Source organism: Thermobia domestica, chromosome 3 (assembly GCF_964235325.1).
Source record: "Thermobia domestica chromosome 3, izTheDome1.hap1.1, whole genome shotgun sequence".
Taxonomy (NCBI): Eukaryota; Metazoa; Arthropoda; class Insecta; order Zygentoma; family Lepismatidae; genus Thermobia; species Thermobia domestica.
The window spans coordinates 63610750-63627967 of record NC_137456.1 but is presented as its reverse complement, the minus strand read 5'-3'; the positions used below and the strand labels follow the sequence as shown (position 1 = coordinate 63627967).

Genomic DNA, 17218 nt, shown 5'->3' with positions numbered 1-17218 from the left:
AGCTCACTCCCTCAGAAAACAAGTATCGCGAAGACTCTGGTGGAAGAAGACTTAACTCTAGCGATACCGCGAGCGGAAAAAAATAGCATGGGTCTGAAGCCTGTAATATAAAATAAGTTGATTACTATATTTTAGTATTAAACTGAGGGATTTGGGGCCCTGGAGCCTGGGCTCCATTGGCTCCGCCCTTAATCCGCTTCTGGGTAGTTCCGCATGAAAGGAGGTCCTAGCAGTAAGTCTATTTTAATAAGTTTTTAAGCAGTTATGATGAAAACGTAACGATGAGCACGTTGAAATTGCTTAAGACTCACCAGATTAATACACAAGGTGAGAATATTACATTCAATATGTACCCTATAGCATCCGTATGTAAACAGCTTGGGAAGTTAAACTATTGAACTGAAGTTCCACAAAAGACAGTATAAACAAGTTAAGTCTATCAAAATATAGAATTGGCCAAACACACAAAATTGTAAAGTTCAATCTACATATTTCAAAATCACCAATAGAAAGAAGTACAATTGTAATCATTTTACAGCGGCGTCATAAATTCACTTTTCAAATAAAACAAGGGCGACTGGAATAAAATGTACGCCCAAATAATTGTTGATTCAGTGTAACTGGGATCAGAACCACGAGTCGGATATACACTTCAACTGGAGATCGAACTCGGGACTACACACAAAGCACGCGCATTAGTCACTTGGCCACTAAGGGAAACTTTGTCACATTAGATAATTATAAAGTATTACATAGCAGCAATGCACTTAATTTGTTTTACTCTGTTCACTCCACAACCTCGATCTAGTTTTTTGTTTGCTTGGATGGATGCGAAATTATAAAGATTTCCACAATATAAACCTATCTTAGCTCAGAAACCCGGTTCTTAGCTCGAAACATTTTCTTCTGACCAAGGCGCCAATAATACGATTCAATTTGATACACAAGCCCACATGTTTTGGCCATAGTTGCTGATATAAAAAGTCTCAGTCTACAGGCTGTCTCTCAAGATAACACCAATTAAAGTTAGTATAAGTAAACCAGCAGTGTGTTTTATGTCCAAGTACATATCTTGTAATTTGAGCACTATGGTATTCTGGGTGCCAAAATGCCAATTCTATGGTATTCTGGGTGAATTTAAATTCCATAATGATGGGCCGTTCATATTAAGATTCAAAGTTAATTGGCAACTTTGAACTTTAGGTTGAATTTACTTTATTTTTATTTATTTGTTATTAAAAAAAAAAAAAAAAAAATCCAAGCAGGTAAAGGTCGAAACAACTCAAATATATATATTAGGAATAATAAACTTCAAAGAAAGCTAAGTGCTGAAGTCGTTGAATGCAGTTGCCATGACGACGACTTGGTATCTTGAATTTTTCGAGCCTGCTGATATAGGTGTAACTAAAGGGGGCCAGATTCCTCCTACAATACTGTTAGATCATAGAAAGTTCCTTTCGGTTTTTAGAAGTAAGGGGCCATACCTCCTTCCTTCCCTAGAAAAATATACTAGTTACACCGATGCCTGCTGATATTATTGTGAGTAAACGGGTAACATAATTAAATTTCGATTTGTGTTAACCCACTATTTATATTATATTATTCCACTGTTTACTTTAATCGTAATTTCGATTTTCCCAATATACAGAAGGTTGAGTTGTATATAAGTGACCAATTTATCTGTTCGCAGAGTAGACTATTCAAGCCAGGGTAAGCTTACTTCTACGAGGTATTATCCTCTTAGCAATAATTTGTTGATTTCTTAGGATATGTTCCCAGAAAATCCGCCCCAATTTTGGAAGTGTTTATCCAGAAGGTTTCCATTCCAGATTCAGAAGTAGCGCAGAAGCGATGAATGAATCTTAAGTCTAACCGCTGTCAAGAGTAGCATCACTCGGAAGAAGCCATTGGTGCGTCGCTCAAGGGTTTTTTCACGTCACCATCTTCCGAAGTTGTGGATGGTATGGTACACGACAGAAGCTTCGCAAAATGACCTTTCAAGAAAATCATCTACTGCACATGTCATTGTCCGACATGACATGTCTTAGAATCAGAAGACCGTGAACCATTCCCGACGTCGTCAGTTCAAAATTTCATCTAAAGATGTTCAAAATTTCACGGCGATTACCTTAGTGATAACCATTGGCATGAGCGAAAAACCAGCCATAGAAGGCTGTGAACATTATGTGCCACGAGAAAAGTGGAAATTTGTTACAATGGTGGATGCTTTTATTTTCTGATTGCAGAAAATATCTGGTAATCACATAAGCATCAGCAAATCGAAAAGGACACAGTGAGTTTATTCATTAGAACAAGCTTTATTATGGAAAAGTTTCAAGGCTATCGGAAGATAAACATCGATTTCAGTGTGACGAAAACAGTTATGTAAATTGTCCCCCCTCCCTCCTTAAAACCGGAACTTTGGAAATGCTAGGACTCTTGGCAATTTAATTTATTTCCTGAGTTTTATCGCCGTAACTTGAGGGATTCACGAGATTAAAGCAGAAGGAAAAATCAACTTTACAGAATCAACAACTACTCGTAACAGAATCTTAAGGGAGGAAGAGCCACCACATTTGTACGGAAATGACAATAATTCGACCTGCGTATACCAAGACAAGACTTCATTGGATACTTCTTAGCCAGTTTTTTTTTTTTTTTTTTAAGCTTTCGGCACACTAACTGTGTAATTTAAATCGCACAGCACATCTCTCTCTCTCTCTCTCTCTCTCTATATATATATATATATATATATATATATATATAGTGATCAAAATTATTCGAACACCCCCAAAAACATACGTTTTTCATATTAGGTGCATTGTGCTGCCACCTGCTGTCAGGTACTCATCAGCTACCTCAGTAGTTATTAGACATCGTGAGAAAGCAGAATGGAGCGCTCCGCGAAAGTCACGGACTTCGAACGTGGTCAGGTGATTGGGTGTCACTTGTGCCAGAAGTCTGTACGCGAGATCCCTAGGTCCACTGTCTCTGATGTGATAGTGAAGTGGAAACGTGAAGTGACACGAACAGCACAAAAGCGTACAGGCCGACCTCGTCCGTTGAATGACAGAGACCGCCGACAGTTGAAGAGGGTCGTAAAGTGTAATAGGCAGACATCTATCTAGACCATCACACAGGAATTCCAAACTGCATCAGGATCCACTCCAAGTACTATGACAGACGTGAGGTGAGAAAACTTGGATTTCATGGTCTAGCGGCTGCTGATAAGCCACACATCACGCCAAACGAAGCCTCGCCTGGTGTAAGGAGCGTAAACATTGGACGATTGAACAGTGGAAAAACGTTGTGTGGAGTGGCGAATCATGGTACACAATATGGCGATCCGATGGCAGGGTGTGGGTATGGCGAATGCCCGGTGAACGTCATCTGTCAGCGTGTGTAGTGCCAACAGTGAAATTCGGAGGTGGTGGTGTTATGGTGTGGTCGTGCTTTTCTTGGAGGGGGCTTGCACCCCTTGTTGTTTTGCGTGGCACTCTCACAGCGTAGGCCTACATTGATGTTTTAAGCACCTTCCCACTGTTTAAGAGCAATTCGGGAATGGCGATTGCATCTTTCAACACGATCGAGCACCTGTTCATACTGCACGGCCTGTGGTGGAGTGGTTACACGGCCATGATATCCCTTAATGGACTGGCCTGCACAGAGTCGTGACTTGAATCCTATAGAATACCTTTGGGATGTTTTGGAACGCCGACTTCGTGCCAGGCCTCACCGACGTACATCGATACCTCTCCTCAGTTCAGCACTCCGTGAAGAATGGGCTGCCATTCCCCAAAAATCCTTCCAGCACCTAATTGAAAGTATGCCTGCGAGAGTGGAAGCTGTCATCAAGGCTAAGGGTTGCCCAACACCATATTGAATTCCAGCAGTACCGATGGAGGGCGCCACGAACTTGTAAGTCATTTTCAGCCAGGTGTCCGGATACTTTTGATCACATAAAATATATATATAAATTCATAGGTAACTACGGAACTGCAACTGCCTGTCAAATTACGAAAAAAACTGTTATTGTTACCGTTTCAAGAAGTATAGATAATAAACTTTTCCATAAAGCGTTAACTTTCCTCTGACACCTCAGTGGTACCGCCGCGGCCCACCGTGTAAAAATGGCTGGTCTAAATTTCCTTCTTTGAGAAACTGGAAGCTACTACCGAAATATCTAAGCTATCTCATTCAGCACATCTCAGACAAGTCATTCCGTACTAGTCCCATGATTTCTATGGTTTTCGACTCCTTGGAAACACATTTTTCTTTCGCACCGTTTGGACTCTGCGTGGCGTGTCAGAAAAATAATAGAAGATTTCTTTCCTGTTACCGCAGTGGAAAGTTCAATACGTAATAGTCTATAGGAATGACAAACACACGGAACCCAATAGGTAATAATACAGTGGTACTCCATTTGAGTTCCCAATCCTGACCACTTGTACCCGACTTAATTTTCTGTATAATTCACTTGTGCTTCATTTTATTATTAATTTTCCTTAACAGCAATTTAGCTTGCAAACTTTTGCCATTCCAGGGTCAATATCATTATCTATATTATCAGGGTTTTTGTTTCCATTCCCTGTGGCACTAATTTTGGTGTGCTTTTGTTCAGCTACAGGAGCATCATTTTGCTATTTGTTGTCATATCTAGTTGGACGGCGTTTGGTTTACAAATATTTCCCAGACAAAGCCATACAGTGGGCAAATATCGTAAGTATGATTATTTCTATTGTTTGAATTACAGAGGAATGTCAGTGTCATAACTGATCGACAAATTAGGTATTTTCTGAAAGAAATATATAAAAGTTCGTGCATTTGTGTCTGAAGTTTAAAATACAGAGTGTCTCGAAAAGTTTTCATCCGTTTTTAAAGTATTATAGCTTGAAAACGGGTAATCGAATATGAGTGAAACGCCTTCAGTTCGAAAGACGGAATGTTCAAGTTCATATACGTACATACACAAGTGTCATCCGATTTTAAATGTATGTATTGACTTTAAAAATCAATACAAGTTTGTTACAAAATGCAAAATAAGTATAATTACATCAAGTTCTCAGTTCACAAACGTCCAATGAAGCCTCCTCCGAACGCATGGCACACATTAAGTCGATAATCTGTCTTCTCGTATCTTGAACTTTAACGGGAATTGACGAGTTAACTCTTGGTTGGCGGGAGATATCACTGCGCACTAGGGACGTATGTCGCCAACCCAACGAGATTTAACCACTCCTTTCGAACTGTAGGTGTTTCATTGAAATATGCTTAGCTTTTTGTATACTATTTTTGCACTAAGTTGGGACTGAAGTGCTAGAGTTATGCACGGTCAAATTTTGCGTCATTTTAAAGTAAAATAAAAGTGTAAATGATCGATCGGGATCAAATTCGCCATGATAGCCATAACTAGTTATATAAGCCTATAAAATATGTTTTGGAGGCTTACGGTTCCCGAGTTATGAGCGGTCGAATTTTGCATCATATTTTCGAAAGCAAAAACTCATACATCAGACTCATCCAATTGCGATCAAACTTGGCGTGGTGATAGAACTTCACCTATTACATAAGCGTGTGAAATATTGTGTTGTGCAGGATTACAGTTCCAGAGTTACAGGTAGTTAAATTTTGCGTCGTAACTTCGAAAACAAAAACTATGTATTCAGTCCCTTTCAGCAGCGATGTTATGTGAGACGTGGACCTTCAGCTTAACGTGGAATTCGAACCACTTGAACTCCCGTCGGGAATCTAACCTGGATCTCCCGTGATAAAGTCGCGGATGCTAACCATATAGGTATGAGGGAGCTCTCTCTATATATGTAAATCATCTGATCGAGGTCAAAGTTGGCTTGATTTTAGACCATGACCTGCTTATAATCGTGTGAAATAATATGGTGTGTATGGTTTTGGTTCCCGAGTTATGGTCGGTCAAATTTTGTGTCATGTATTCCAAAGCAAGAACTCATATACCGAACTTATCCGATTGGGGTCAAACTTGGATGGTGGTAGACCCTCATCTGTTTATTAGCGTGTGAAATATTACGTTGTGCAAGCTGTGGGTTCCTGAGCTATGCACAATCGATTTTTTTAAGTGTTTGAAATGAAATGAAGTCCCACGTTATACCGGTTAGGCTAAAGGAGACAGTGATGATGAGAAATGAATACAATGGTGGAATGAATGAAGTAGGAGGAAACGGGAGAACTCCGCGAAAACTCACGCACACGATGTATGTCCACCACAGAATTCACTTGGTGCAAACTGGGATCGAACCAGGGACCCCATGCAAATTTCTAAATCATTGGACATAACACAAACATAATGAATACCGTTTAAATAGCAATTAAAGGTCAGTCTTGGACAGAAAAGTAAAAATCTAATAAAGAACGAATTTTTACGTACGAGTTTATGTATTTCTTTTGTTAAAGTAACTAATAATACGTAATTTGTAAACGTACTCTTTTATCTAATATTTAACGCACTTTTAACTGTGGTGTTTCGGTGTTCCCTGAGATCTTCCTCAAGAAGTAGATGTGAGTAATTCACATGCAACTTATCTTACTGCTTAAAATTTTACCTTGCACTATTTTGTGTGCACAGTAAATAATGATGAGATAAAAAAATATTAATTTGATAATGTAACTTCCTAGCACTGGAATCGTCTTTTAAAGGTCTTATTTCTGAGAAAACTAAGATTTTTATAAAGAATTATAATTTTGTACTAATTTGTGGAAATCTTGCTTTCTTCTAACAGGCATTTTGTGAAGATGCTGTTATAATCTTAAATCTACAGTTAAACATTAATCGTACGTTCAACTTCGATAATTTAACTGATCGAAGAATTTTCAAACCGTATGAATGTTTACTACGTTACCGAATGAAACAGTTACTACGAAGCAGCGCTATAGCTATGGAGTTTTTGAATGTTTCTTGTTCTTTCCTTTATGTTGTTCATTGACTTTTTTTTTTTTTTTTCCTTTCTTTCTTCAGTTGCCAGTGTTTCCACGCCTCGTTATAGTTTGTCGAAGAACAATTTTAGATAATGCATTTTCTTAATATTTCAGGTGGACAGGCACCGAGGAAACCTGTTACATTACATGATATTTCTCAGAATAACTCCTTTTCTTCCAAACTGGTTTATAAATATTACAGCACCTGTGATAGATGTTCCGTTGTTTCCATTTTGGTTAGGTACATTCATAGGTAAGTAGTAGTTTGCATCTAACGAAATTTGAATGATAATAGTGTGCGTGTGTAGTAAGTAACTTGCAGCACTTACATCATGAATGGAATTGAGATTACGTTTTAAATGTGATTTTTTTTTTAAATACTTTTTCTCCCCACTCCTTGCTAACTGCGAAAGTATCGTTTCCAAGTGAAATATACAATGTGTCACAAACTTGATATAAACGTTTCTAGTGTGTATTTAAAATGTTGCTAATCTTGAGAGAAATTCGATTTCGATCTAGTAATTGCAGGAATGATGTTCGACCACTGTCTAAACTTCAAGCGACATGGTTAACTGGTGATTAATTATTAAGTAATTTATATGAAAATAATGAAATGAAAGGGCAATATCTCGATACAAAAAGTTAATATATCGCAAAACCGTACGATGCAACTTAGAATTAATAACTTACTGATGAGTAGAATTTCTTACCGTAATATTCGTTTCAGCAAGTTAGTATTAAATCAATTTAGCATATCCTGATATCTTCTTCAGTGGTCCACAACTTAGCTATACTCCAAGTAAACATTCAGATTGGTTTCAAGCCAAGGAAATCCTGCTAAAATTTGAAACCCTACGTATCAAACTAGCTCCAGATATAAAATTTTATAAAATAGATAAGACTAATCGGATCATTCGTAAATTCGTGACATGTAAAAATCCAGCCAGATTATCCAATTCTAGTCGTATTCATTTTAAGAAATTCTATTTTATCAGTATTATCATATAGTACCCGTAAGTAAATGTTAGTGCTCCAAGACTTCAAAGCTAAACAACAGCTACTCCAAAAATTAGTGAGATGTTATTTTTTCACGTTTCAGGAGACTAAGAGAGGCACTTGATGCTGGTAAATTATATATATATATATATATATATATATATATATATATATATATATATATATATTAAATGAACTGATAGAATGCATATTTAATAATGAAATACTACCCTTAAACTCTGTTTTAGCTAGGATTGCAAGATCTTGCGTTTTTTCCATAAGTTTTACATTTTTTGTTACGTTTTACGTTATTTTATTTCCCCCTACAACAGACTCTAGTTTTTTTAATGAAAAAAAAATGATTGTCATGGACATTTTAAAAATAAGTTAGTGTGAAAAGAAGAAACAGAGCAATTAATTTCTCACACACTGTTAACAACGCAACCCAACAATGTAATTTAGTATTGACCCCCTAACCCCACCCCCCAAACAAAAAAAAAAAGCAAAAACTTGTATTTTTATTTCCTATCTAATCGACACCCCAACCATATGTTCAGCAATAATTTGGTTTAAACGTATTTGTCTCTCAGCATTATATTATGAGTACTACGGATGGCCAAGGAATCGACTTTGGAATCCGTCTAGCGCCCGTGCATTGACAGCTTCGCCAATAACATCCTGAATGAATACAAAGCTATCCGCACACAAACGCTGTTACCATGCAAATTGTGATGTGATTCAAACAAAACGAAGTTTTGTTCCAACCTCACGACAAACAAACTCAATAAACCACAATATTAGGAATTACATTAAAACCAATATACTTCAGCAGTTTATTTTAAATATAATATAATATGACATATAATATAATATATATAACATAACATAATATGAAACCTACTATAGGCAGACTATACACATAATAAACCCCAAGGAAAATATTGAAGAAATTCTACACACGATCTAGTTTATTACATATTTCTTTATATATGTTTCTAAGTTTAATTTTACATACATGATGGTATACATATAAGTTGAAAAAGAGAAAATTAAAAGAAAAATCACTCCCCAAAAATGGGATATTCTGCCAAGCAGGTCTGAGTCTCAAGCCGCCATCTTACCCAATGGCATGTAGCTCTTCCCGCTTCTCTCACGAAGCCCCGCCCATGGGTCTAGAACCCAGGCGTAAAAAGTAGCAATGAAACCCTCATTTCATAGAATTTTTTATTAATTTCGTTTGTATATATATATATATATATTGGCTAGAGCATTATCATGATGTATAAGCAAAGTCTATGACAATATATTATCGCAACGGTTCCCACGGATGAGGTTCAAATGTTCTAAGTCACATACCGATTTAATAGCACAAAGTTATCGAAATGTATGAGACTTAATTAATAAAACATTGCTCAAATTAGAGTTGCTAGATTTTTTAGAGACGGGAGAGAGAAAATAGGATTTTTAGAGAATAATGGGGGGGGGGGGGTTGATATTCGCAATTTACATACAACAAACACACATATGGTCACTGCGTCTTCAAAAATCCACTGTGTACAAGTTTTGTTCAAAATGTGATTTTTACAGATACACGAATAGTTTGGTATAGAGCCTATCCTACAAAGACACGTGATATCATTGATTTAAGGATGATTATGTCACAAAACAAAACCCGCCTTGTAATGATGCAGTCAAATTGCTCCTATCATTTTTGGCTGACTGCTTTCAAAGACACATAACTAATTTTATGTTAAAATTGATGCAACAATAATATGTGTGCTACAGCAGCACGTATCTTATTTTCTTCCTGCTTCCTAACAAACAATGCATTCATTTTTTTCTCTTTAAAATTTTGAATTTTACACATAGTAGTTTTTGAAGGCGCAGCGACGATATAATTTTACATAGTAACTCAATTTAAATTGGACATTTGGCCAGTTTCATTAACAATAATTGTATCACTAAAACATTTCGTATTACAATAACGGGTGGGAGCTCATGTGGTTCGGATCCCACATTAAGGAATAGGTTCTCGTTTCATATAATCTTGGTGTTGAGAGACCCAGTATATTACTCAAACCTTTATTGCTTTTTAATTGTATTTCAATGAAGACTCTGCATATTTTAACAGTCCCACATCCTTTGTTTTTTATACGTTCAAAAAATCCTTGCAAAAAATCACAACCACTTGGAGTTCTCTTTTTAATTAGTTCACAGTAACTTCTGTTCCTGAGCTCAGCATATTACGATCGATTCAAACTGCAATATGATTAAGATGGTGTTGGTTAGGGTTGTCCCACGAATTTTAAGAAAGTTTTCAATATACCTAAGGAGGATGTATTATATGGCGGAACGTCAAATTATCCAAAACAATTAATAAAGTATGCAACAGAAATTCTTAGTGATATTTGTAAAATTGGACCTGCGATATGTACCTGTGACTATCGAGAAATTGATATGGTTCTGTCACTAAGTTTTTTGTTGACAGCAGTGAAATCTCTATTCGTACTGATTCAATGATTCACAACTTCTGTTCCAGTGATGTTACAAGTTTACTACTTTCTGTGTTTCTGGGTTAAATTTTTCATTGCAATTTTCATTCATGAATATACGAATTTCTTTCTGTTATTCTTAAGACATTCTTCCATGTACAAAATATCAGGTATGAGAAATCGGCGATTTGTACATGTTCGATAAATGTGCCCTACTTAAGCATATCAAATGGTGGCAACGTTTGTTATAGTGATCTTTATTATGAACTAATTTTGAGGACATTCATTTTATTTTGTAATTAGTTTCAAATGTTTACATTGGTTCATGGACTCACATAATAGTATTTTTTTTTTTTTTTTTTTTTTTAGTTCTTATTAAAAAGGAATTTTAGAAATATAAGATTTCATCAAGACACTCTGATTCTCCATTGCTCTTTTGAAAAACTACCGTTGATCTCTCGTTTCTTTGAGAAAGAAGAAAAGTCTTTTTAAGATCAGGGAATGAAGGAACCAGTTTAAAATTGATCAGTTTTTGTTTTTGGAAACTTTAATTTTACGGGAAAAAAAAATTAGAATATCAATACGTTCTTGTACAGAAGAATCTTAATTATGTACAGGTTTAATAGTTGATATTACAGTTGAAGTTAACGTAAACGTGAATTTTTACAAGAATGAGAAATTAAACGAAATTTGAAGATTGAAGAATTTAAATAGGGAGGAATTATTATTTCAGTAATTCGAGCCCAGATAACCGTTTAGAGCAGTGGTCTCCAAACTTACAAATGCCCTGAGCTACCGTACCGTTTTTAAATCTTATTGTGAGCTACCAACCAAAAGAACTACCAATTTCTGTAACAGAACTTCCAACTTCTTTTTACATTTATTTATTGCCAGCTCAGTGGACACAAGGAAGGTCAGCAACGCGATCTACCGAAAATGTCGTCGCGAGCTACCAGTAGCTCACGATCGACGGCTTGGCGATCACTGGTTTAGAGTTTGGGCACAGGATTTAAATAAATTTATTCTTCATTCAAGAATTACAGTATTTTACCAAGGACGTATACAGGAAGTTACGCAATGTGTGACGCAGAAATTCATTAACATTTCAAGCAGTTACTCATTAACATTTGAAGTTATAAATTGGCAGTTGTGTTTTTTTGCTGGTAAGGAAGTATAAGAAAAATTTACCATTATGTGAATTCGTGAACCAATGTAAAAATTCCTTAACAGTCACGCACTGAAGATAATGACAAAGAGTCATCGAAACGTATGCTATTAAATTAATAAAACAGATCCCTAAGTGGAGTTCACGATGAGTATTTTATTGCAAATAAATAAGTGTTACTTTTCTGTTGTTTCAGGTGTAGCACCACCGTCATTTGTAGCAATTCAGGCTGGCACCACGTTACACCAGTTGTCTTCGTCGAGCGAAGCAATATCATGGTACTCAGTTCTTCTGCTGGGAGTATTTGCTGTTCTTTCCCTCATTCCAGTTCTTTTGAAGGAGAAATTGAAAAAGAAATTCGATTGACAAAAGAAATCAATAGAAAACTGTTTGTCTTTATTTTGTGGTGTTCACGAAAAATTGTTTGTCCGCGGATACATGTTATTATTTGTACCGGCATCGGTATAAAGTGCAAGAATAATTTATATTTTTCCGCGCGCATTTAAGTACATTAGCGGACCAAAGAGCAGATTGTGGTATAAATTTCAATATAAGAAACAGTGAGAAGTTAAGATGTAAATATTTCGAATGTAATAATATTGTATTTATTTATCTTGGCGTACAAATGAATGTTGACTACGTTGTATAACAAAAGAAATTGTACATTTGTTTTATTCTTTAGTTAAATTTATTTAACGGGTTTTATTGTTTTCTGTTACTCGTTACTACCCTCCTATCTAAGAGGGTTTCAGTCAAGATATAGAGGTTTCCTCGTAAGAAAAGAAAAAAGTAATTATTCTGTTTTTAATATTGGGATACTGTTTCTTGGATCTCACTGTTCGTAACATTGTTATTTATTTCAGTGTCAGTAATTTAAAAAGGGCGGAACTCATTTTTAAAGTGCAATTTAGTGGCAAAGTATAGCGTACAGTCCTTTATTACTATTATTATGTAAAACATAATCGTATATCGATAAAAGAAATAGGTCACACTGAAAGTACAGAATCTCGCTTTATGTGGGTCATATCAAGTAACTGAAGCTGGTTTATTCTTGCAGTTTTTCATCAGCATACGAATAATTTACATATAAAAAAGTGGCATTAGGAATAGGTGTAGTACTTGTTATAATAAAGCTAGTTCCTAGGTTTACAAAAAAAAGATTGAAATTAGTTATATATGTGGGGTAAATGTCTTATTCTAAGTGGTTTTATTTTCCAACATGAATGTAGATTTATCACTGTAGTAAACAATGTGTAGAATATTTTCTGAGAAAGTATGGCGTGTAATGGAAATCAGGTTCCGTTAGCGAGGTGATCATGATGGTTTTGCTGTGTAATTATTATTACCGTATGAAACTAAAATCCGATTATAGTACAGCTTATGCTTACACTTAAAAAAATACGCTAAGACCTTTATAAGGTGATTATAGATAATACTGATGAGTTTTCATTGTAATGTACTCTGTGGCTTGTTAACCAAACTATAAATTTTAACGTGCTTAAACAAATATTCTTTTGTAAAATAATTGCATTGGGATGTATTTTGAGCATGACTAGTCTACAAAAATACTGCGATCAAATTGAATGAAGCTTTATAAATTTAAAATAATGAACATTTGATAGTTGACTTCTACTATTGAAGAAACATCAATAGTTAATGTATTGTTTTCTTTTAGCGCCTTTATTGTGTAAATAATTAGGCGATGCAATTTTCTTAAGCGTAGATGCCCATCGCCCATCCTTTCATAGGGCCGCGGTGGTTCAGTGGTAGAGCATTCACCTATGGTGCATGGGGTCCTTGATTCGATCCTAGCTCGCGCCAAGTAAACTTTGTGGTGGACAGACACCATAAGCGTGGGTTTTATCGGGATTCTTGCGTTTCCTCCACTTTCTTCATTCCATTATTTCCTTCATTTCTCATCATCACCGTCATCTCCTTTAGCCTAGCCGGCATAACCATGGGACGTAAACCTTAAAAAAATTTCGTTTCATCCCTTCGTGTTACACGGTATACCTCCTAAATTCTCTTAACGTGTCCGGCAAGAAAAAAGAACATCTGCTTTCAAACTTAGTAGGTCTGACAATAAGTTTTAGACTGGGTTAGATGTTGCAACTATTTTCCTTTTGACCCTCTTAAAATGTTAATGATGCACTTACATCTTGCTCCTTTTTCTATGCACATACCTTCTTTATACCTATAGTTAAACTCCAGTTATCCGGGCTGAATTCTGGACGCAATCTGGATATTTGTAGAGCTCTCTTGTGGCTATATAATTAACGTACACGCTTTCAGTGGGAGAAGCCTTAGTTCGATTCCTGATGGGAGCTTATGTGGTTCGGATTCCACGTTAAGCTGTAGGTGCATCTCTCATATAGCCTCGCTGCTGAAAGGGACGTGAAACTCTTAATCCTACCAACCATATAGGTAGAAAAGTTGAGACAATCATTAAGAAAAGAAGAAAGAAAAGTAAAATTTATCTTTAAAAAATCGATTTTGTTTAAGAAGTATTGAAAATAAGATCAATTTTACTACAAATAATTAAAAAATAAAGTAGTATTTACTTACAATACTTGCACTTAGAGGTACTAATTGAACATGTTCAGTATGATTTTTTTTTTATAGGGATTTTTGTGGCCATAGTAGCCCGCCACTATGAGGGATGACGTCCCTCAGCGATCACACTATCCGAGGAAAGGGAAGCAGTCTCGGATCTATATGTTAGGTACCATCCCGGCATTTGCGTGGTTGAATGAAGAAAACCTCACTCTGGATTGTTGGTCTGAAAAAGCTTTTACACGTGTGTTCCCACCGAATGTTCAATATGAAAATAGGAAAATACAGTATCCGTGAAACTGGTGAAATACCGACTTGGAATTATCCAAATATAGACTTCGAAAATTCCAATGGAACACAATTTTAACGGTGGTTTAAATAGGAATTTCATGGAAATTATATTTTTATGAATGAACACGGAGTCCATAAATTTTCTGTTTTGAAAACCTTTTTTCCTTCTCGGCCCTCCCCGTTGGTCTAGAAGCTAGCGTGTATGCCTTTGGTGCACGTAGTCCCTGGTTCGATTCCCGGTGGGAGAGCAGAAAAATGTAATATTATCATTTACTTTCATTGATCATCCGTCTTCTTTACTCGAAAGGACATGACCGTGTCCGTAAGTTTCATTTCATTTCATTTCTTTCCTCTTCCGCGCCTGAAAAGGATTTTATATAGGAAAGGATCTTGCGAGAAAAATTCTCAGCGCGTAGCGTCCATATCGTAGTACCATATAGATGTGTACTTAACACGTTGACTGCCAAGGCCGAAATTCAATTCCGACCCCGGAGCCATCAAATGTTTTATCCTGAATGAGTTAGCATAAATTTGCATACGTGCAGAAACAATACTTCTCATCTGCGCCGCAGGCCATTCATATGTATTTTACTTCAGGGCCGCATGGCCACATAAACTCCTTTAACAAAGCCAAGACTAAAGCCCACGCGTGGAAAACACGACTTGAAGAAGAAGAAATGTGAAGCCCACATGTGGGTTTTATGGCCCCTGTGAAGAACTATGTGAAGCCCATATGCGGGCTTCACGGCAGTCAACGTGTTAAGAACTCCCAACTTCTTGTTAACGGTGCTTGAGATTACTGCGTTCCACAGAGATATGGCTTTGAAATAAATCGACATAAAGAGAATTTACTGCTTGAATCAAGGATGTTATAAAATAGAGGAATTGCCCTTGCAACAAAATCTTGAAGCTGTACGTCACAGTTTCGCCACCCCTACTCTGCCCATTCCGCCCAATAAGATCGCAATGTTTTGAACCAACAATCATGGCGGAAACGAAAGTAGCCAATCAGACGTGCCGATGTTCGGTTGTTTTTTAGCTTCATTGATTTAATAGGATGAAGATACATATGGGCAGATCCTCTGTTTTATAACATTCTTGGCTTGAATTCAGCAGGTAGGGATTTTCAGAGTTTAGTGGTGTCTTCCGTCGTAATTATTTGTTCATTCTCACTGAATATCTTAAAAGTAATCATTCGTAACAAACATATATTCATAAAATCTGATTAAAAACGAAAACTGATTTTGTTTTTATAAAGTGTCATGGTACTAAGATAACCTTTATTCAAAGTTACGGTGCTAAGCTGGCTTTAATATTTCATTACTACGGGTTAACAAGACTCACAGAGTATCAAACCAGTGGTAAAACTAGAGAAAGTGCCATAGAAGAATGATCTTTGGTGGTAGCGATATGATTGTAATTACTAAAGAATTTCTTTCACACATTTTTTCTTGAATTAATTTTTAGTTGCACTAAGGGATCACACTTATAATAAAAATAATGTGTAAATATTTAACTTGTGTAGGATATAGATCAACGGTAACACTTACTTCTGTGCAATACTATTGTTTTGTTTTTTCTTTTGAAGTTCGTCACCTCTAAAAAAAGTTAATAAAAAATATCAGGGGTATGTTAAAAATTAATTTGTGTTCGATTGTGTGTTCAAACGTATTTAGTATTACATTTACGTACATAGCCGTCAATACAAAATCAGTTGTGTGTGTGTTTAAGATGTAATTAATTTAATTAATTCAGAACACTACCTTTTTTTTTTTTTTTTTTTTAAGGAATTTACAGATACACACAGCGCTACGCATAATAGTTGTCGAAAATAATAGTAATGAAACACATTAAGTTGTTGCAAAAGATGAATGTTACAGTGTATGTTGTAAGCTCTGCTCTTCTTATGAGAGCAGACTGTTGTAATAAAATGTGCATATTTTAGCTTATGTATTTGTTTCTTTCCCTTTAAAAAAAAAAAAAAAAATCTACAAGAAATTTACTGTGACCGATATAGAAACACACATCTTGGCAATTTTTCTACGTAATCACCATGAACCTTCTGACATTTCTGGTAGTGTGGCACAAGCTTCCGTATACCCTCTGTGTAGAAATCTACCACCTGAGAGTGAAGCCAGTCTAGAACTGATGTCTTGAACACTTGACTGTTGTTGAAACGCTAAGAGAGACTTTTTCAAGTGAAGAGAAAGAAAGTAATCGCTGGGGGCAAGCTCGGGGCTGTAATGTGGATGCGTGAATAGTTCCCATCGAAATCTTTGCGCTGTCTCAACAGTACGAGCTGCTCTGTGGGTGGGTGTTATCATAATTAGGATTCAAAAGTGTAGCATTCCTTTCTGTCAATTTTAGATGGCACCTCGCAGATTATTTAGTGTTTGGTAATACACACGTGCTAAATCGTTCGTCCTGGTTCCAAGAATTCCACAAGAATCACGCCCTTTTGGTCCCAAAACATGGCTGCCATGATTTTGTGAACTGACTATATTTTGAATTTCCTCACTTTAGGAGAACCAGAGTGGCGCCGTTGCATTCACTGCTACTTTGACTCACCAGTGGCGTATAATATCCAGGTTTAATTCCCCTTCACTATGTGAGAAAAGAGGCCATCCCTCCAATAATTACGTGCAGCTATCATTCTTATGCAAGCATCTACCAGCGTTTTTGGCACTCATCTTGCACACAATTTGTGATAACTAAACTTGCCAGTCACACTTGGATGCGACGTTTCCGCAGACTTCTGGTAATTCTTTCTTCT

The 17218-nt window shown here is 36.3% G+C and overlaps 1 protein-coding gene across 2 annotated transcripts in view; it reads left to right on the top strand.

Annotated features, from left to right (window-relative positions):
- Nucleotides 1-12546, top strand: part of stas (Transmembrane protein stas) — a 35738-nt gene extending 23192 nt beyond the window's left edge. For both annotated transcript variants that reach the window (XM_081751001.1, XM_081751000.1), the window contains exons 4-6: nucleotides 4521-4719; nucleotides 7063-7201; nucleotides 11798-12546. In XM_081751001.1, the coding sequence (XP_081607127.1) occupies nucleotides 4521-4719; nucleotides 7063-7201; nucleotides 11798-11967 (508 nt within the window). In that variant the 3' untranslated portion in view covers nucleotides 11968-12546. The remainder of the gene's footprint in view (nucleotides 1-4520; nucleotides 4720-7062; nucleotides 7202-11797) is intronic.
- The last annotated feature ends 4672 nt before the right edge of the window (nucleotides 12547-17218 follow it).